Here is a 22,571-nt window from a genome sequence, read left to right as displayed (position 1 = left end):
CCAAAGATCAGTAGTGGTCCATGTAAATATGTAGGTCAGGGCTCCCCAACCCTTTTCCTTCATTACCCAAAATTGCTTACCATAAAGTACTTTTTATGCAATGTAGATAAAACAGTTCAAGACCATTTAAAGGTCCCAGTTGTGATTGGGTAACGGTTATTTGTTATTACCCAAATAAAAATCACCTTTACCCAATTTTGGTCATTTTACCCGGGTGTGATCTGAATCTTTAAAAAAATATAAAAATATACCGCCTCTCTTACTTTCAGCCACAGCATTATATCTGTGACTGTGCCAGTACTCTGCTCGGGGTGGGGTGGGAAGCTCTGACCTAACAATGAGGATTAAAACAGCTTTCAAAAAAATTTACTTTTGCATGTATCATTTTGTGCATTTTTGTATGTTAAAAAAAAAAAAGCCCTGAAAAAAATGCTCCCTAGGTACATAAAGTTTGTGAAGCACTGATTTAAACCATGCTGTTTCTAAGTTGCAAGTCAAGTGACAGAGATAAATCTTTACTACCTTAGTTTTGTGGAATACATAAACCCAGGCCTGTGTCTTTGCTTGCTTTGGGCAATAATTCTGACAGCTCTTCCTCTCAGATTCCATTCCCCAAATTTTGAGATGAATATTGCACTTCCCCTCTCTTCTAGTAATCTGTAAAAATGCATCCTAGTTCTGTTTTCTATCAGAAGTAGTCCTCGATTTACAACAATTCGTTTAGTGATTATTCAAAGTTACAACGGCGTTGAAAAATGACCATTTTTTCAGTTACGACCTTTGCAGCGTCCCCATGAACACGTGATCAAAATTCAGATGTTTGGCAACTGGTTCATATTTATGACAGTTGCAGTGTCCCAAGGTCATGTGATCCCCTTTTGTGACCTTCTGACAAGCTAAGTCAATGGGATAGCCGGATTCACTTAACAGGTTACTAAACATACCCACTGCAGTGATTCAGTTAACAACTGCGGCAAGAAAGGTCACAAAATGGGGCAAACCCACTTAATAAATGTCTCACTCAACAATAGAAATTTTGGGCTCAACTATGGTCGTAGGACTACCTGTACTTCTGCTACTTCAACAATTCTGAAAGTCAATTACTGAAGCAGAGTGTGTGTTGAAACTACACGGTGAAACTCACGTAATCATACTAGAGTTGTGGGTCACAGAAAAATATAATTAAATTTATATGATTTAATGTAATTAATTCTTTATTAGGTACTGCCACTACGTTTGCTTCCCTACTTAGCACTGAAAAAATTCTATCAGCATAATTTAATAATATCTTCAATTGACTTCAGTTTTAATATGAAAAGTTGTGATCTGAACGCATTTTCACACAGAATTTTACTGCAGCTAAAAAGCACTGTTGCCTGACTTCCTCCAATTGGTGTTTTAAATTCCTTAGTTGTATAGTATTCTCCCCCTTCATGGATTACTGCCTTGTTGTAGTAAAGGGGCTTGTATAGTTCAATGAAACTATGAGCCTTGCCATGCAGGGACACCCAAGACAGACAGGTCATAGCAGAGAGCTCTGACAAGATGTGATCCACTGGAGAAGGAAATGGCAACCCATTTCATTATCTTTGCCGTAAAAACCCCATGGACAGTACCAACAGGCAAAAAGATATGACGTTGGATAATGAACTCCTCAGGCTGGAAGGTGTCCAATGTGCTACTGGGAAAGAGTGGAGGGCTAGTATTGGTAGCGGCAGAAAGAGTGAAGCGACTGGGCCAAAGCTGAAAGGATGCTCAGCTGTGGATGCGTCTGGTGGTGAAAGGAAAGTCCGATGCTGTAAAGATTTTTTTCTCCATAGGAACCTGGAATGTAAGATCCAAGAATTAAGGCAAGCTGGACGTGGTCAAACAAGAGATGAAAAGACTGAACAGGAATGGGTGAATTTAATTCAGATGGCCATCAGATATACTACTGCGGGCAAGAATCCCTCAGAAGAAATGGAGTAGCCTTCATAATCAATAAAAGAGTAGGAAAAGCAATACTGGGATACAATCCCCAAAATGACAGAATGATCTCAGTTCGAATCCAAGGCAAACCATTCAATATCACAGTAATCCAAGTCTATGCCCCAACCACTGGTGCCGAAGAGGATAAAGTTGACTGGTTCTATGAAGTCCTACAGCACCTTATAGAATTAACACCAAAAAATGATGTCCTTATCATCATGGGGGATTGTAATGCTAAAGTAGGAAGCCAAAGGATAACCGGAATAACAGGCAAGTTTGGCCTTGGAGTACAAAATGAAGCAGGGCACAGGCTGATAGAATTCTGTCAAGATGCTCTACGATGGTCAACTGCAATTACTGCAGGTTCAAGTCCCACCAGGCCCAAGGTTGACTCAGCCTTCCATCCTTTATAAGGTAGGTAAAATGAGGACCCAGATTGTTGGGGGCAATAAGTTGACTTTGTATATAATATACAAATGGATGAAGACTATTGCTTAACACAGTGTAAGCCGCCCTGAGAAGGGCGGGATATAAATGCAAATAAAAAAACACACGTTCTTTTCCAACAACCCAAGAGACGACTCTACACATGGACATCGCCAGACGGTCAACACAGAAATCAGATTGACTATGTGTTCTGCAGCCAAGATGGAGAAGCTCTACACAATCAGTAAAAACAAGACCAGGAGCTGACTGTCACTCAGATCATGAGCTTCTCGTTGCAAAATTTAGACTTAAATTGAAGAACGTAGGGGAAAGCACTAGGCCACTCAGATATGAACTAAATCATATCCCTGATGAATATACAGAAAAGGTGACAAATAGATTTAAGGAATTAGATCTGATAGAGTGCCTGAAGAACTATAGATGGAGGTTCGCAACATTGTACAAGAGGTAGCAATTGAAACCATCCCAAAGAAAAAGAAAGGCAAGAAAACAAAATGGTTGTCTGAGGAAGCTTTGCAAATAGCTGAGGAAAGAAAGGAAGCGAAAGGCAAGGGAGAAAGAAAAGATACACCCCGTTGAATGCAGAATTCCAGAGAATAGCTAGAAGAGATAAGAATGCATTCTTAAATGGACAGTGCAAAGAAATAGAAGAAAACAATAGAATAGAGAAGACCAGAGATCTCTTCAAGAAAATTGGAGATATGAAGGGAACATTTCATGCAAAGATTGGCATGATAAAGGACCAAAATGGCAGGGACCTAACAGAGGCAGAAGAAATTAAGAAGAGGTGGCAAAATTACACAGAAGAACTATACAAGAACGAACCTAATATTCCTGATAACCACAATGGGATGGTCACTGACCTCGAACCAGACATCCGAGAATGTGAAGTAAAATGGGTCTTAGGAACTCTGAGCAACAACAAAGCTAGTGGAGGAGACAGTATTCCAGCTGAGCTATTCAAAATCTTAAAAGACGACGCAGTAAAAGTGCTACACTCAATTTGCCAGCAAATATGGAAAACTCAACAGTGGCCACAGGATTGGAAAAGGTCAGTTTACATTCCAATTCCAAAGAAAGGCAATGCCAAAGAATGTTCAAACTATTGCACCATTGCATTCATTTCACACGCTAGTAAGATTATGCTTAAAATCCTACAAGCTAGGCTCCAGCAGTATGTGGATCGAGAACTAACAGAAGTACAGGCAGGATTTCGAAGAGGCAGAGGAACTAGAGATCAAATTGCCAACATACACTGGATCATATAGAAAACTAGGGAGTTCCAGAAAAACATCTACTTCTATGCTAAAGCCTTTGATTGTGTGGATCACAACAAATTGTGGCAAGTTCTTAAAGAGATGGGAGTATTAGACCATCTTATTTGTCTCTTGAGAAAGCTATATGGAGTCAAGAAGCAACAGTGAGAACTGGACATGGAACCACTGATTGGTTCAAAATTGGAAAAGGAGTCCAGTAAGGCAGCCAAGAAATTAAAAGATGCTTGCTCCTGGAGAGAAAAGCTATGGCAAATCTAGACAGTGTACTGAAGAGCAGAGATATCACCCTGCCAACAAAAGTGCCTATAGTCGGTGCTATGGTTTTCCCAGTTGCAATGTATGGCTGTGAAAGTTTGACCATAAGGAAGGCTGAGTGCCAAAGAATTGAGGCCTTTGAACTATGGTGCTGGAGAAGACTCCTACGAGTCCTTTGGACTGCAAGGCGATCAAACCGGTCAGTCCTAGAGGAGATCAATCCTGACTGCTCTTTAAAGGCCAGATCCTGAAGATGAAACTCAAATACTTTAGCCACCTAATGAGAAGGAAGGACTCACTGGAGAAAGCCTAATGCTGGGAATAATTGAGGGCAAAAGAAGAATGGGACAACAGAGAATAAGATGGAAAGAAGAATGGGACAACAGAGAATAAGATGGAAAGAAGAATGGGACAACAGAGAATAAGATGGAAAGGGCCGGTTTAGCTCACGCTGGTAAAAGCCTGTTATTAAGAACACAGTAGCCTGCAATTACTGCAGGTTTGAACTATGGTGCTGGAGAAGACTCCTCGAGTCCTTTGGACTCAGCCTTCCATCCTTTATAAGGTAGGTAAAATGAGGACCCAGATTGTTGGGGGCAATAAGTTGACTTTGTAAAATATACAAATAGAATGAGACTATTGCCTTATACACTGTAAGCCGCCCTGAGTCTTGGAGAAGAGCCTAATGCTGGGAATAATTGAGGGCAAAAGAAGAATGGGACAACAGAGAATAAGATGGCTGGATGGAGTCACTGAAGCAGTCGGCATGAGTTTAAATGGACTCCAGAGAATGGTAGAGGATAGGAAGGCCTGGAGGAATGTTATCCACGGGGTCACAATGGGTCGAACATGACTTGGCAACTAACAACAACAACATAGTATTCTCTTTCAGCCAAGAAATTTTCCTGAAGCAGTTATCATTTGAGGATTAGTCTTTTGTAAGATTATTTCTTTCAATAGTGTCAGAAGGTTTACATGGATATTAACTCTACTGTTTTCAAAGTTGAAGTAATTTTTTCTAGTAGCTTTAGTGATTTTTTTTTTCCAGGCACACATATGATTGAATTTGCCCCTCTTCCCTTGTAACAAAATACCAAGTTACAAACAAGCTAGCAAATACCAAATGGGATGCCATCTGGTGCAATGAACAGAATGTAACCAGTTCCCATGACTTCCAAAATAAAATCTGAAATGGATATTCATTAGATCCCCGAGTGGCTTGCAAAACTGCCTTAACACTGGATGGCAATTACTTTTGACACTGATTGACTTAAGATAGTTTAAACAGATTATTCCATAATGGCCATAGCCTTAATTTGTTTGGATTGTTCTTCATGAAGTTTTGTAACGTTTATACACATTAAATGTGCTAAAATTTATAAATGCATTTATCTTTGTACACCAAAGCTAATATATATAAAAGAAGGACAGAGGAAATCCTATGCTATCCTAGCAGTGTACTATTTTATTTTGTTGGTTGTTTAATTCTAATTAGTTCAGTTTATGTTGCTTGTTATAACAGAAGCTAATACACAGCCACTTGGCACGTACTTGTACCGCAACTTGAAAAACATCCATGACCTTTTCATGATTGAAAATAAAAATAAATGCAGAGAAATGGATATATACCCCAAAATCTTCTAGCAGACTTTGCAATATTTTTTTTTTAGCACATAAGGATAGGATCATGCAGATAAGACTTATTATCTTCTTCATGTTATCAGGGCATCATCACAGTTTCTGATATTTTTTTGCTTGTAACTTTCAAAATGTCTTAATATTACAGCTAAAACACTTAATTTTTTAGATCAACGTTCAGAAACACTTATTTTCTAGCACATTTAATGTATTCTACTTATTAACTTACCATGTTTATATTTATTCAACAATACATATAATTTCTATTATTTTCATGGAATTCTAATAAATTTAGAAATTTATTTCGCATCCTGTTCTGCAGTTCTATGAATGTGTGACCTCAGTAAAGTTTAACATTTCCTGTTATAAAAATTTTAATGCTTCTGATGTATTTTATTCCTCTCTGTCTGATTCTCACCTTGTTGCATTTTGTTTGATAGTTACTGAAATCTGAAGCCTTACATTACTGTTACATTCTTGCTGTAAAAAGATTACAGACAATCCTTGAATTATGAGCATTCATTCAGTGACCATTCAAAATTACACTAATGCTGAATGAGGGGACCAGTCTGTGAAGGGTCAGTTTGCAAAGTTGAAGCTGTTGCAGTGTCTCTATGGTCATGTGATCACAATCAGGCACTTGGGTAACTTGTTTGCAATTACAATATTACAGGAAGCCATAGTCATCTGATTGCCATTTGTATCCTTCCCTTCTGGCTTCCCAGAAGTAAAGCTAAAGAGAAGCTAGCATGGAAGATTGCAAGTTCCTCCCTCCATTTTTTTCTCTTGAGGAGCCCTACTATGGAATAGGAGATCCACAGACTCTTGTACTCTATAATGCCCACCCACCCTTCATAGCACCTACCCATGGCAATCTCTAGCTCTGCAGCATCCCTCCAATTGTGGCACCCATGCAGCTCTTCCTGCTTAACAACTCTAGTGATCCTAGGATTAAGAGAGCAATTAGGATTGGTAAGCAATGCGGTCCCTTGATGTCACACTTTACAACTGCATGACTTAGCAATGGAAATTCTGGTCCCAACTGCTATCGTAACCTGAGGATTACCTACAACTTATTCAAATAATGCTTTACCTAAATGTTCAGAATAGTAAGACTAGCTCCAGAACTGTTAAAAGAAACCCTTAGGTCTGTAGGCATTTGTAAGTTGCAAACTTGATAATGATGAAAGAAAAAGTAGAAGAATCCAAAGTAGCTGCTTGCTAGAAATATAGAAGTATCTAAAATGTTTAACAGAGAACAAATCAAGTTGGAAAAACCATGATATATGCCACTAATAGTTACACCAGACTTACAAGACTTTTTAAAATTATTGAAACATGGCTACATTATGTAAAGAAGGTATGCATTGGCCTACAGTTTAGGCTTGTCTAGTAGAAGGTTGGAAGTTTGAGGCCCAAGTACCACATGATGGGGTGAGCCCCAGTTACTTGCCCCAGGTCCTGCTCATCTAGCAGTTCAAAAGTATGCAAGTGCAAATTGATAAATAGGTACCACTTTGGTGGGAAGGTAACAGCATTTTGTGCGCATCAGTGGATAGTCATACTGGCCACATAAAACGTCTTCTGGTTCCCTTGGCTAAGACATGGAGATGAGCATCACCTCATCTCACACAACTGGATGGGGAAAACTTTACTTTTACCTTTATATTATGTAGCTATAACATACAAATATCTCCACTAATATAGTCATCCATTGCTCATTGCTATTACAGAGATTGTATCTTCCTGTTACTTTAGCATTACTGATACAGCCGCTGCTTTTTAAAGCAGTGTGGGGCACTGCAAGCCAGGTTCCAAAAAACCCCCAAAGAAATCTAATGTCAATAAAAGAGAAAGGGGAATGAATAGCTCAATTCATAATTAAGGGTAAGAGTTCCATCAACAGTTGCTCTCAGCTCTTAAACTGAAATAATTTGAGGAAACAAATTAAAACAAAATGTTGGATTGTTTTTGTTTTTTTTAAATCAAGAATTTGTGATTCCACCAAGTATTATCTAGTTAATAGATAATATTATCTATTAACTAGCATTGTTAGTTGCAAAGGAAAGGGCTATAGTTCAACACATTGGGAAGAAATAATGATTGGGACGGGTGACAAAGAATATGGGTTATTGTATTTCTAAGAAAATACAAAGCAGATGGTTTGAGGAAAAAAAAAAAGAATAAAGAAGGAGCTGTTATCTTTAAAACATATTTGTTAACCCATGTTACAAATCTGTGTTTTATTTTAAAACTTTTAAAAGTATCCCTCTTTTAAGAACTTAAGGTAAATACAATTCAATAAAATTATAAACACAGCTAGCTACATTAGAATAAAATCCCATTGAGCATTTCCAAAACTTCTAGTTAGGATTTTGTTCCATTAAGTTAGATTTACTCTGTTCATATTCACGTTGTTGTGCTGTACGTTTATGAGAGTAATCTCACATAGACAGGGGCTTCCATCTGAATAGAAGGTATACATTTTCAGTCTGAATCTCAACTAACACCCCAATAATTTCAGCTGATGTCAATGGAACATAACGAAAACTTTTTATAATAAATAAATAATTAATTTTACAATTTAAATTGCATATTTAATATAAATTAAATTTTAATTTTTTTCTTAAAATGTGCCATTAAAAATTAACATGGCTCCAAAACATAATCATGAACTTAACTTCTGATTAACTTCTCTTCTACTAGTTAAAATGGAGATGAAAGATAAAATAAAATACCCGATACCTGGCTTCTCTTTAAATGTACAATGATAAAGAAAGTTAATGAGTATGAGATGATGGTATAGCTTTGGCAAGGGGGAGCCATCTGAATATAAATGTGAGGAGAGAGGACTGGAATTCCTGTCGACCAGACTATTTAAAGATTAAATTTTGGGACCTGAAGATTGTCTTCAATTCATTAAATGTTAATTTTAATTCTCATGTTTCAGCAAAGTTATTATTATTAGGCTATTGTAGTTTAATGCAATTAAACAAAGCAGGAAGGTGCTTCAGTCCTTTTTCCATTTAACTTTTATTAGTGCATGCATTTGGTTATATTGGTAAGAACCCTACCTTTACTGAATCCTGTTAGATGAATCCATTCTTACAGCACAAGATTCTGTTCATTCTCAGTTGCTACTAGGAATGTCCACAGGGTATGGTCAAAAAAGTCAAAAGGTGCAATGTGCAATACACTTATAAATCAGACAAAGCTGTCATTAGGTCCTCATGGCCATCCTTTTGATTTTTTTAAGCTATACTTTGCAGACACAAATGGTTTCTACCATTTTATAATGTGCAAATGAAAGTATTAGCTATACCACACATTAGAAAGACCTAGTATATTACTCCTAGCTGCATAAACAAAGGAATAAGCAAACCAAAGAAAAAAAAAATAGCCATAGAAAAATTTGTAATTAAAGACATCAGGTGACAGCAAGAAGCAACTAATGAAAATTGCTTGGTTTGTTTAAGCCAAGGGTATCAAACTCATAGCATCGCATTGTCGTCATGTGACGTATCACGACTCCCCCCCCTTTGCTAAACTGGGGGTGGGGTTGGCCAGTAGTGACGCATCCGGTCCGCAGGCCGTGAGTTTGACACCCCTGATTTAAGCAAAATTCCTCCTTCCTGTAGATTAAGAAAAACTTAATTGCTTAATTGATGTGGGTCATTTTGACCAGGATACAGTTCCTCTAACAGAATATCTATTGCAGGAAAATTATTGGATGAAGTCTGTAAGAAAGAAAGTAACAACCATATATTTGACACCATCACTCTGCTACACAAACAATTCCCTCAACACTGTCAAACTATTCACTAAGTCTGCATTACTATTACTATTAATCTTCTCATCGTTCCTATCACCCATCTCCTCCCACTTATGACTGCATGACTTTAATTTTGTTGCTTGTATCCTTACGATTTATATTGATATTGTTTCCTAGTATGATTTGAGAATTTGTACTCTATGATCAATGGTGGGATTCAGCCAGTTTGCACCACTTCGGGAGAATCGGTTGTTAACTTTCTAAGCAGTTTGGTGAACTGGTTGTTGGAAGAAATCATTAGGGCAGAGAACCGGTTACTAAATTACTTGAATCCCACCACTGCCTATGACTATCATTAAGTGTTGTACCTATGATTCTTGACAAATGTATCTTGTCTTTTTATGTACATTGAGAGCATATGCATCAAAGACAAATTCCTTGTGTGTCCAATCACACTTGGCCAATAAAGAATTCTATTCTACTTTACAAGTAAAATTGTTACATGAACTCCAAACTGCAGTATAATATATGATTATGTATCAACAAAAAATTGATTACCTTCTTTATTGGAATAATTGATACATAAATAAATACACACTCTGCTAAATATTCACAAGATATAGCAGTAAAAGTAAAAGATAGAACACTATCAACATAATTTTGAATGTTTACTGTAATCTTTCTCATAGATAATGCTACAAATATATCCCAGAGAAGAAATATAGAGGAAAGTGAAGGGGCTGCAAAAGTAATAGCATCAGTTGCAGTGTTTAGTTAACCCCAAATTTCAGAAAAGATAATACAGCAGACATTGCAAAGTACTTCTATAATAACCACCTTGCAACAGCTGCTCTGAACAAAAGACAAAGAATCAAATTAATTTTCCTGCAAGATACATCAGAATATTAGTCAAAACACTATACCAAAAATCCACCAATTCTGATGGAAATGCATGAATAAAATCAAGAAGAAATAGCTGGAACTGTCATGGCCAAAATTTTCATTACAGAGAGAAAATCACTGAATGTGTGCTACCTATTCTAAAAACTATTTTTATAGTCTTGAATAAAGTGCAGAGAAGTGACTTGTTTCGTACACAGTTGAAATTTGGAAGAAACTGTAATCTTGAAAACTGAAAATGGCAATAACAGTTTAAATTATAGTATTAAACATGAATAACAATGCTTCCAATTATTTTCTTGTCAATATTCTTAATACTCAAAATCAGAGTCAATCTTTAACTGCTACAGAACAGGAGTTAGTTATAACATGGATATCCAGCAAAATACTTCCATAATATCAATTATAATAAATTTCATGGTAAATGGTGTTCCAACAAAGAAAAGTATCTGATGATGTTTCAAAACAAGTAATATTAATGAGTTGGTAGAAATCATTTAAAGATTTAGAAATTGTAAAAACATTCTGAGTTCAACTCTTAGCAGAAGTTTCTTTTACCATTATAAAAATAGTGAAAAGGGGCAGATGATTGAAGGAAGAAGGAAGGAAGGAAGGAAAGAAAGAAAGAGAGAAAGAAAGAAAGAAAATAGGAAAGATTGTCTTTTCCCGATTCTGAATAAAGAAAAAGACATTGGGAAAATATTCAATATATAGATACTGATTTGGCTAAGATTGTGTATTTTAATTTCTTATTATTAGTGAATCAATCAATTAAAAATGGATGTACTTGATTTTTGTTAAAATAACTTTTTTATTTTTTTTAGAAGAAAGTGGGCCACAGCTACCAAAATTATTAGTCCAATTTTAACAGCCGGTGATGGTTGGTCTCCAAACATCTAAAATAATTAATTGAACTGAGGTTGGTTTAGCTCCTAATTATTTCACAAGTATGTCTCTGCTTGTTTGATATTATTATGTCATTTTAATAATTAATTTGAAAAAAATGACTATATTATTGCTTTATTTGTTCTAACCTCTAAAATGAAATCTACTTTTCACTGCTGAATATACAACAAGAATCTTCTAGACCAGTATATATTGTAATTGAAAAATAATGGTAATTGAAATTTATCTTGAGTTAAATGCTTCATGAAATATCTTAAACAAATCCAATAAATTAATTAAACAGGGACATCATCTTGCATCTCTGGAAAATGTTAGATATCCTTCTTCCTGTACATTATTGGTGCATAGAATGTATAACTCAGATGAAAATTATGTTCTTACTAGTTACCAAATGATGCTTTACACAAACATAATTCAGTTCTGGATTTAGTACAAGAGAAAAAAGCATTCTGCAATCAAAACAGAAATATATATATATTTTAAAAAGTGGTGGCACTATGATTTTCATTTCTCTGAACTACAAAGAGGGTGATAATTAGTTTGAGTCACATAATGTACTGCCTTAATGAATGTAACTATAGTTTTTATGACAATACTTCCAAAAGAAATAAATGGCATTTTGAATGAATATGATACAATCAGACAGGATGTGTTTCAAAGAGATGTTTAAGAAATAACAACTTATATAGTTGAATGCTGTTGAGTAATATTAGTTAGAAAAATAAGAAGGCAACTATGATCTTTCGTGTTTGAGAGAAAGTTTTTGACAATTTAGGATGGTCCTCCAGGCCATGACTTTGACGCACAATTCAACATCTTCAAACTTTCTAATATGGATAGAGGAAGCTCACAATATATCAAAAACTAAGAAAGTAAATAGTGTTCTATCATGAAAATGTACTATAATGAAGGGGTCAAGATAGTATTCACTCCCTGCAACAGACCCCAGTCCATTATTTCTCTACTGACATTTACATTTACATTTACATGACATTTACATGGGTTGAAGTTTCTCCATCCATTTCTCCAGCCTTGGTAAATATTCTAGCATGGTACATAAATTCATCTACTTCCTCTAGTTTTTGACATTTTGCCACCTTACCATTGGCTGCTTAGGTTTCCTATCAAGCCAAACTACTTTTTATCTTTAATAAATTAATATCTATGTAGTATTCCTCAAAAATCATTTGGGTTCTAAACCGACAGCATTATCCATGTACAAAAGTACACTTATTCACATCTCCAACCAAAACACCTCTAATATCTACATAAACTTTTCTTATACTGTACATGTATCCGTAAGTACATTAAATGACTCAGGAGTCTATGGCAGGATGTGTCACCATGAATAAGATTAGGAATTGTAAAATCCTGCCTCTCCCACCTTATTAAGAGTCTCCCTACCTCATTTAAGACTGCATTTGGGAGGATTTAGGTCATCCAGGAATATCTACAATGTGGATGTGTGCTTTGTCACCCAAGTCTTGAATATGACCAGGCTTTAACTGACAAGGGTGGCCTTTTCTAGGTCTATCAGAGGAGCTATCTGTTTATTGTTGTGGCAGTGACTGACAATGTCGAAGAAAGAGAGGTGGAAGTGAAATGAAGGAGGAGCAGAGATGAAGCGCAGAAGAGCAGAGCAGAAGGAATGGCTGCTAACAACTGGGAACTGAAATGTTGCCTAAAAGCAGTTGGAGTGTGAGTGACTCCAGGGAAGAATGCATTGGTGGGAGACTGAACTCTACTGTAGAATGGAGGTGGAAAATAGCTGGGGTTGAACGAAGTCTCAGGCAGGAGAACGCAAGAGCATGGCTCATGTTTAGCTTTTCCAAAAGGGAATGGCAATTAGCTCATTCAGGAAATGACCTATGCATTGATGTTGCTTCATTGTCTCTTCTCCCTCCCAAAGCCCTCGATCCTTCAGAACCCTAAATAGTTCTTGGAGTCTATTCAAAATACAAGAAACAACAGAAAACTATATAGCTAATAGCAAAAAACCCACAGAAGTACAGTATAGGATGAAAAATAAATAGTCACCTATAGGGATAAGAACAAGTCATAGAAGCACAATAAGAATATACTGTACACATAAATAGTAGATATAATGAGTAGTAATGAAAATAAAGTATGTTATATACAAAAGTATAGAATTCTGGAAATAAAGACAGGATATGTATAAAAGGAAGTAAAGGAAGTAGAACAAAATAAATTTTAAGAACTTAAGCAATGCTGTATGAAAGAGCTGGGAACTAAAGGAGTCACATGAAACAGAAACTTTAATGTTCATACATGTTTTGATTATTCCAATAAACTACTGATGTTTCCCGTTTTAATTTGTTCAGCTACTTTAACATTTGTTTCTCTTATATATACCATAGTTGTTACTAGATGTACCCACAGATATTGGCTTCAGTTGCCCATCATGATTGGATCATCAAAGCTTTCACATAATGCTTTCTAGTAGGAGAAAGAAAATATAAAGTATGTATAATAACTTTAGTCATACCATATCACACACAGCATTTTCTTTTACCAAAAGGCAGTACTTCTCAGTTTTGCCATGTTTTGTTCAGTACCACACAGTTTTATTCCAAACATGCTCACACTGTTCTGTTCAAGGTAGGATTTAGAATTTAACGGCTACTTTGCAAATCAACATAGCTCATAATTAATCAACTACAAAGTATAGGCAGTGCACTGAGATGTGCTTAAGGTGTCCAGAAACAATCCACGTAGCATTATTATGAGGAAATTTTAGAAGAAGCATGATTACATTTTAGCAGTTGCTCTGGCTGTTAGGAATAAGGAAGGGTGAAGCTAGATGTCCTTAAAGCACACCCAAGTTCTAACCATCAACTTTCAAGTTATTGCAAAGCAATTGTTTCTTGTAAATATGGTCCTGCTTCTGAGTGGCTGAACTTAGCAAAGGTGTCCTAACTTAGAGTTGTGTGAAGCTTCACTTTTCAGATTTTTTCAGTTCAACTCAATCTCTAATTAAATTTGTTTTACATATCAAATTAGAATATTGAATCAAACTACCATGCTGATTTATACCAATTTTATAACTGAATGGCATGCACAAAAGCTATTTTCCCCAAAACAGTTTGGAATCAGTGTCTTAAATTTCCAATCATCAAATTGAACTGGATCAACAATATAATTCAAATCAAGACTTCAAAGCAGATCAGAGCAGATTTGCATACTCCAAAAACTGCAATATGTTCATTTCATACTTATTTGTGTTGAGTAAGTTATTATTGAATGAAAGCTTTTGTTCTTGAGTTTATCTTCATTTTGTTATATGAACAGGAAAGTAATATGTTTGGTATTCCGGACATGTTTTTTATTTCCACATTACTGATTCTGGCAACCAGATAAGCTGAAAAACTCAATTTCATAATGAGGAAGACAACAGGAATTAATATCTCTGGGTCATTTCATATGTTCAGATAGCCTATTGCTGGTATAATAGAACATCTGAACATCTGCAGTAAAGGCATCTTCATTGTATACAGTCTTTTCAAAGGAATAGTTGGGTTGTGGAGGTATACTATTCTCCTAGCACTAACACTACATTTCAACCTTTCTATCAAATGCGGTTGTTCTAGTGCCACTGCATACTGCTTGGAGCCCAAAACATGTGCAATAGAGAAATGGATATTTGTTTTAAAAAGTTTATATTTAATTTTAAAATTTGATGGCAGCTACTGTGTTTCATACATTCTGTATTTCCAAAAGTTAAACAAATGTTCCTAGCCCTTAAAAAAAAATTACAAGCAGCAGCAAAGTGGCACACAGGCTTCTGTTTTGAGACCCATTAATCAATTTTATTTTGCTTCTGCTTTTCCTCCTGTACCAGCACACTTGCTCAGGCAATTAAAAGAAGTGGTATACGATAATGCCTATACAGCTTTCTCTTATGGGCTTTACAATGAGAAACACATCACTAAGCCAGTATTGTTCCAGCAGAGTAGTCCTTTGGAGCAAACGAACCCGCCTTATACAAGTAGGCATTTCCCTTGGCCCCCAATATCCAACAATAATTTTCTGGAAAATACTTAAAAATAAGGCATCTTTATTCCATTCCATTCCATTCCATTCCTAGTATTTAAATAATAACTTATCATATCAAAAATCTTCTGACTTCCTCTCTCTTTCCTAAGCAGGTGAGGAGAAATGGCATCAGTAGTAGTGATAAAGAGGATGTTTTCCTTCTTATATTTCCCGGTATATTGTCCCAGCATGATTGGGAAGTACCAGACAATAAATTTGACATCTTTCTAAAGGCCTATTACAGGGGTGAAATGCTCCCGGTTCGGACCAGATTGCCTGATCTGGAAGCGATGGTGGCGGATGGTTCGGAGAACTGGTAGCAAAATTCCCTGCCCCCCCTTCCCGCCCGCATGCCTAGCTGAGCCGCGCAATCGGGGCCGGGATAGCTCAGGCAATAGAGAAGCCTGTTATTAGAACACAAAAGCCTGCAATTACTGCAGGTTCGAGCCCGGCCCAAGGTTGACTCAGCCTTCCATCCTTTATAAGGTAGGTAAAATGAGGACCCAGATTGTTGGGGGGGCAATAAGTTGACTTTGTAAATATACAAATAGAATGAGACTATTGCCTTATACATTGTAAGCTGCCCTGAGTCTTCGGAGAAGGGCGGGGTATAAATGTAAACAAAAAAAAAAAATCATCAGAGGTTTTTTTTACTTTTAAAAGCATTTTTTCTTCGGCCGAAAAAATGCTTTTAAAAGTAAAAAAAAAGCCTCTGATGATCGTGCAGCTCAGCTTGGATTGTCAGAACCCTTTCAAAGCATTTTTTCTACAAGCTCTTCGGCCGAAGAGGTTGTAGAAAAAATGCTTTTAAAAGTAAAAAAAAAAGCCTCTGATGATCATGCAGCTCAGCTTGAATTGTCCTTTCAAAGCATTTTTTCTACAAGCTCTTCGGCTGAAGAGGCTGTAAAAAAAATGCTTTGAAAGGGTTCTGGCGATCAGGCAACTCACCTGGGATCGTCAGAACCCTTTCAAAGCATTTTTTCTACAAGCTCTTCGGCCGAAGAGGTTGTAGAAAAAATGTTTTTAAAAGTAAAAAAAAAAAAAGTTGGCCACACCCACCCAGTCACATTAACCCCCCCATCAAGCCACGCCCACAGAACCGGTAATAAAAAAATTTACATTTCACCCCTGGCCTATTACCTTGATTGTTTCTACTATAGCTAGTTCTCAGTTAACCATGGTAATTGAGAACGTAATTTCCCAAATGTGATGCAGTTGTAAAGTATAATGTCACATGTTTACATCACTAAGTGCCAGCAATTCCCACATTCCCCACTGATGTTGTTAAGTGAGGATCATCAGTTGTTAAGCAAATCCCAGGCAGCTCACAAGCATCTGGTCAGGGAGGTGAGTGGGGAAGACTGCTGGGTGGGGAAGACTACACAGGCTATCAGTAAGGCACAAGCACAGCTAATAGTGGCTGCTGCCAGGTGGGTGAGGAGTAGGGACAGCCAGCACAGTGCATGGTGTGAGTGTGGCAAGAATTGGCAGCTGCCAGGTAGGAGAGGGTGCACAGGCAGCCCATGAGGCACTGCATGAACGTGGTGAGGTTGGGGGTGGGGTTGCTGCTGGAATGATCTATTGACTTTGCTTGTGGGAAGCCAGCAGGGAAGATTGAAAATGGCAATTACGTGACTGGAGGATGCTGCAGCCATTGTTAAGTATGAATCAGTTAGCAAGTGCTCAGATCACAATAACATGACCACTGAGTTGCTGGCATGACCACAACTATGAGAATCTGTTGTAAGTACCTCTTGTTCAGTGCTGCCGTAACTTCAAATGATCACTGAATAAGTAGTCATTAAATGAGGACTACCTGTAAACATATTACATGTGTAAAGAATGTGTCAGAGGGAAAGTGAAGGAAAAAGTAAATTTGCTTCATCCTTTCTTTATTATAGTCTCTATTTGCAACTCATCAGAAACAGAAAGGAAGCTATTTTGGTGGCTGGAAGGCTGCTGAGCCTTTCTGGTGAGGAAGAGGGAGTAGGCAGGAACAGAAGGAAAAGAGGTGAGAGATCTTCTTGATCTAAGCTTAAATGGGTGTTTATATATAGAGAGAGATGCAGAAATGGTTTTCTATGGAGACTGAATTTCTGAACAGACCTAGGAAAACTTTGTCAGCCTCAGAATCAATCATCATGATGCCTGACTTCTATTTCTGAAAGCAGGAACTAAGGGGCTTCATTGGTTTTTTTTTTGTTGGGGGGGAGCTTCATTGGTTTTGAAATCTTAGTCTCAGGGAATGTGGGAAGGGTACTCTCCAGATTTAAAATATCAAGATGGAAAGATGAAGCAAGACATCAGAGATAAAAGAATTCAGGAGCTGTATTGGCAATGCACAGCTGCAAATTTTCCGTGTAGAGAAAAAAAGCCGAGGTTTTTAAAGATTTGCAACATAAGATATGAAACAGCTTTTTTGTTTGTTTCAACATGCAGTGATTTTTAAAAAGGTAAAAGAAACCTAATATTCAAATCTGAAGTGAAAAGTTGATACAAAGTGCTACTAAAAATACAAAAATACTCAGCAGTTCATTTTCAATGCTATACACAATTCTCATTAATGCAAGCTATGAAATGTATTCTCCACTCATCACGCTGAGAACATAACTCTCATATTAGTAGATCAGTAATTTCCTATTCCTTTCTTCATAATATTTAACTGCTTAATGCAGAGCATATCAATGTTATAAATGAAGAAGGTACATTTCAGCTATAAAGAAAAAAAACCCTCAATTCCCTGAAATACTTTAGCATTATTCATGTAATTTGACTTGGCTGATCAGATTCTCTTTTCTGAATCAAAATATTTTTCCAATCCTGCATTAAAGGGGAGGGGAAGGTAGATATATCTTCGAAAGGTGCTATTTCCTATCTCTGTTATCTTGATTGACTTAATTCTATATTTATTGTATTCAATTTATTTTTTTATCATTTTTATTAGCAATAACATCTATGCAGGTAATAACATACCATGTTACAAACATTCTATATAATATTTGTCATTTGTTGCTTTTCAGTTCAACCCCATGTTGGTTGTATTGTTTATCATTATAATCTATTATATAGCACAACAGGTAACCAAATAAAACTAAATCCCTCATGATTTTATAGGTACAACAACTATTTTATGATTTTATAGGTACAATGATTTTGTTTAGTATCACTGAAAGTTAGAATGCTGTAAAAAAACAACAACAGCTTTATGACCAATCCTTACATTTATGACATTGCAATATCCCATGGTCATGTGATCACCATTTGTGTGCTTCACAATTGGCTTCTGACAAGCAGATTTAATGAATGCACAAATAAAATTTCAAGTCCCGGTCATATCACATCTTATTTAACAACTGCAGTGATTAGCTTAATGACTGAAGTGGAAGTGAGGTTGTAAGACCATTGTGGTCCTATGAAGTTTCCACTTATTGTCCCTAGTGCTTAACAATGACGTTGCCAGTCTCAACTGTGTTAAGGAAGGACAACCTGTATTTATGTTTTCATTTACAGTCCAAGAAGACATGGTGAGAAATTGGAGAAGCCTTAATTTCTTTAGAAATCAAGTATACAGTGTCACTGTATAATATTGGCAATCTAGCTCCCTCTAAATATATTGGATGGTGGCCCAGTAAAGATGCATAATAGCTAGAGGTAATGAGAATTATAGTCAGAATATTTTGAAGAGTTTTGAAAATAGTTGGAAAAAACAGCATTTCTTATATTCTTTAATATTTTATAGCCATAGCATTTAGACTTATATATTACCCAACAGCACCTTACAGCAGTCTTTGGGCAGTTTACAATGTCAGCATTATTTGCCCGTGGCTCCCAATAATCTGGGTCCTTGTTTTGCCAACCTTGGAAGAATGAAAAGCTGAATCAACTTTCAGCCCCATAAGGGTCAAACTTCAGGGTGTGGACAGAGTTAGCCTGCAATACTGCACTTAAAAATTGTGCCACTAAAGTTCCCGTGAATTATTTTATATCTGGATTGTAACAGAAAACATGATTAAGGATACTCTGTAAATAAAATGCAAGTCTTATGGAACTGGATGTAGCTGCCTTTCCATTTATAAGTGCCTTGCTTGAGCAGAAATCTGTCAAAATGCTCCCACTAGTGAAAAAGAATAGAGGGATTATTTATTTATTTAACATATGGCATATCATACATGGACTAGCAATATTTATTAAGGTTTCAACTAGATTACTAGAACCGGATAAAATATAAATGTTTAAAAAGATCTATGTTCAAATATCTGTTGTGGTCCGCCAGCAGCCTAAGAAGCTGGCAACCGAGTTGGACAGCGATCAGGTTGAGTTGAGGCCAGGGCCATTGGGAAGTGAGGTGCGGATCCAGAGCCTCCAGAAACTGATATTAGTGAGGCAGAGGAACAGGAGGAGTCTGTTTTTGTTTTTTTTTTGTTTACATTTATACCCCGCCCTTCTCCGAAGACTCAGGGCGGCTTACAATGTAAGGCAATATCATTCTATTTGTATATTTTTTTTACAAAGTCAACTTATTGCCCCCCCAACAATCTGGGTCCTCATTTTACCTACCTTATAAAGGGTGGAAGGCTGAGTCAACCTTGGGCCGGGCTCGAACCTGCAGTAATTGCAGGCTCTGTGTTCTAATAACAGGCTTCTCTACTGCCTGAGCTATCCCGGCATGTTCCTAATGCACACATGAGAAAAGCTGCCAGAGGCAAGAGCAGCTCAAGCAAAAAGGGCAACTCGGGAGTAGGGCCAAGAGATGATTGGCCCCTCCCACAAGGCTTATACAGACCATCAACGGCGTTTGGGCTTTGCCGGAAAACAATGTTGGTAGCTTTGTCGTCTTCATCTATGTCTTGCATTTATTTTTGTGACTTCTGAATGTTTGCCAAGAAAGGCCTTTGGTAGTTTGCCTAATTGGACCAAGGTTTGAGATAAGAGTTTGTATTGGGAGGAATTTGCTTTAATTTGAGTTGAGCTACGCTGGGAATGAAATAATTCTTAGCTGTTCGAATAAAGTTTGTTTGTTTTTTCACGGACTGAGTTTCTTAATACCTACTTGGGCCTGGGTCATAACAATATCAATGTCTAGGCCATCTAACCATTGAAGCACAGCATCACCGTTTATATATTTTTTAAAAATCACCGGTATATGCCCTCTGCTTACAACTAGTCACAGTGTGATCTATGGTTTGGTGTGGGATCCTGCAGTCACACTGCCAGGAGGATACTATGCCCCATTTATACAAACAGTCCCGGAAGATGCAAATCCTATTCAAGATTGTCCATTGCTGACGTGGTAGTTCAAAGCCTCACACCTTTTTTGTGGGGTCATTATATGTCTTCCTACATCTAGGTAATCCTAGATTACCTAGTGATCCATTTGGTTTTCCATTGGGAATCAATATTATAGATGTTGGACAGATGTTCTGCAAGTGCCACGGGGGGTTTCCTAAATTTGAGTCTTTCTGCTGATAAATGAGAAAGGTTGGCATCCACCAGTAGGAGTGAGTTGTCCATAATTTTTCTGTATTCCCTCACTAGTGCATCTTGTCTTCGTAAAGCTGGCAGTGCTATATGACTCAGAACATAAAGCCAGCAAGTCGGAGTGGTTTTAATATAACCACTTATTATCCTCATGGTGTTGCTGAGTCTGGTGTCCATTTTACTAGTGTGGCAGCTGTTAAGCCATACAGGGGCACAGTATTCAGCAGCAGAATAGACTTAGGGCTGATGACCCGATAGTGGCAGCTGAAGCTCCCCATTTAGATTGATAATCTTTAATTGTTCAACCATCTTCTGCAATCATGTCTTTAATTTTCGTTATTGTGTCAGAGAATCCTCCAGTACTTTAAAAGTTCTCTTTTAGAGTATGTAGATTTTCATTGACTGATTTTATGCTATCAGATCATTGTCAATTCTTAGCACCAGATAGATAGATTTTCTCCATGGTGATCTGTCCCTAACCTGGTCTTTCAACAGTTAAGATGGTTTCAATGGTCAAGATTAAAAGGACAGCCTACTGCTGAAATTTTCATTGCAACTAATTTCTTTTTTATATAAGCATACAACATATTCACTATGAACAGCTATTTCTTTTGGTTGGGATTTTTGTGGGGCAGTGAAGGTAGTGGTCGATAAATTGTCAGATAGCATAGAACTTTTCTCCACCAGGTTTTTAGGCATCCAGAGCATGTCGGATCCAAGTCAATGGTTCCTCTGGAAAGCACTTCCTCCTACAGCTCGTAAATGACATTTAACTGTTGAAAAAGGGTGATTTGCAAGTATCAATACATAACTAAGAAACTAAAGGTTGGCAACATGATATCCATGCTGTTTAGCACTGTAGCGTTCTAAAACAATCTTTCTGAAACAAAGAATCTGGCACCAAGTAGTTCACACACAGCAGATTTTTTAAAAAAAGTTTTATTTATATATCCAATTTTTATGGCTATTTATTTCAAACAAGTGACTCTGGGCACCATTTGGGTTCCAGGATGTGCCTTTGCTTTGTTGTATACCAGATCCCCCCCAATGTGGAAGCCTTAAAGCCTTAAAGTTGTGGCCACGTTAGCCATGGCTGAGATTTCTGAGAATTGAAGTTTTTTTAAGACATAAAAGGACATAAGGATATAAAGGATATAAAATATAAAAAGGACATAAAAGGGACATAAAAGGACATAAGACATAAAAGGTATAAGGATGGCTGGTCCTTTCCAAGCATAATCTGTTGTGAAAATATGAGATATGAACCTCGAGAGAAATGACGGTGTCTTCCTGCATTGACATATTTAGATTTAAGTCTTCATTGGTAAAATGTAGAATTTTTCAAGGTGGTAACAATATAATTATATATCATCCGATGATTGGTGTAATTTAGATAGCACTTTGTGCTAATATAATACATCTGAAAAATCTAAACCTTAATGAGACATTCTTATATTATAAAATCCAGATCAAGTCATTCATGTGAACCAAATCCCTCAGTTTTCCTAGAATGAAGCCATTTGAAGTGATCAGTCATGACTACTCTGTAAGTGTGTGTGTATGTGTGTGTGTATTGCATTTTCTTTTGTTTTCTTTTTAATATTTCTGTTCATCTGTGCTTGCTAGGTTTTTTTTAAATTGCAAAGCACGGTAATAAAGAATATCAATTCTCCTTACTAAATCATCCCTATGATATAAAGAAAAAAACATTCCCAAGAGAGGGAAACTGGAATAAATTGAAAGCTACACTTAGATGAATTTAAGACACTTTAGGTAACTAAGAGCTGTATTCCAATTACTGATAAAGTAAAAGGTAAAAAGGAAAGAAAAACAAATCAGAAGAGAAGCCAGAACAGAATTAGGATTGTAATGTAAAC

At 36.8% G+C, this 22,571-nt stretch overlaps 1 protein-coding gene across 9 annotated transcripts in view; it reads right to left on the bottom strand.

Annotated features, from left to right (window-relative positions):
- The window catches only part of NCKAP5 (NCK associated protein 5), a 638,109-nt gene that overhangs the window by 24,882 nt on the left and 590,656 nt on the right, over window positions 1–22,571 (bottom strand). For 2 of the 9 annotated variants that reach the window (XM_058194176.1, XM_058194193.1), the window contains one exon: window positions 13,562–13,620. The exons of the other annotated variants lie outside the window; for them this stretch is intronic. In XM_058194176.1, the coding sequence (XP_058050159.1) occupies window positions 13,607–13,620 (14 nt within the window). In that variant the 3' untranslated portion in view covers window positions 13,562–13,606. The remainder of the gene's footprint in view (window positions 1–13,561; window positions 13,621–22,571) is intronic. 9 annotated transcript variants of the gene reach the window in all.

This window comes from Ahaetulla prasina, chromosome 1, assembly GCF_028640845.1.
Source record: "Ahaetulla prasina isolate Xishuangbanna chromosome 1, ASM2864084v1, whole genome shotgun sequence".
NCBI lineage: Eukaryota > Metazoa > Chordata > Lepidosauria > Squamata > Colubridae > Ahaetulla > Ahaetulla prasina.
Note: the sequence above shows the minus strand (reverse complement) of the source record. Positions and strands in the feature narration are given on the sequence as shown.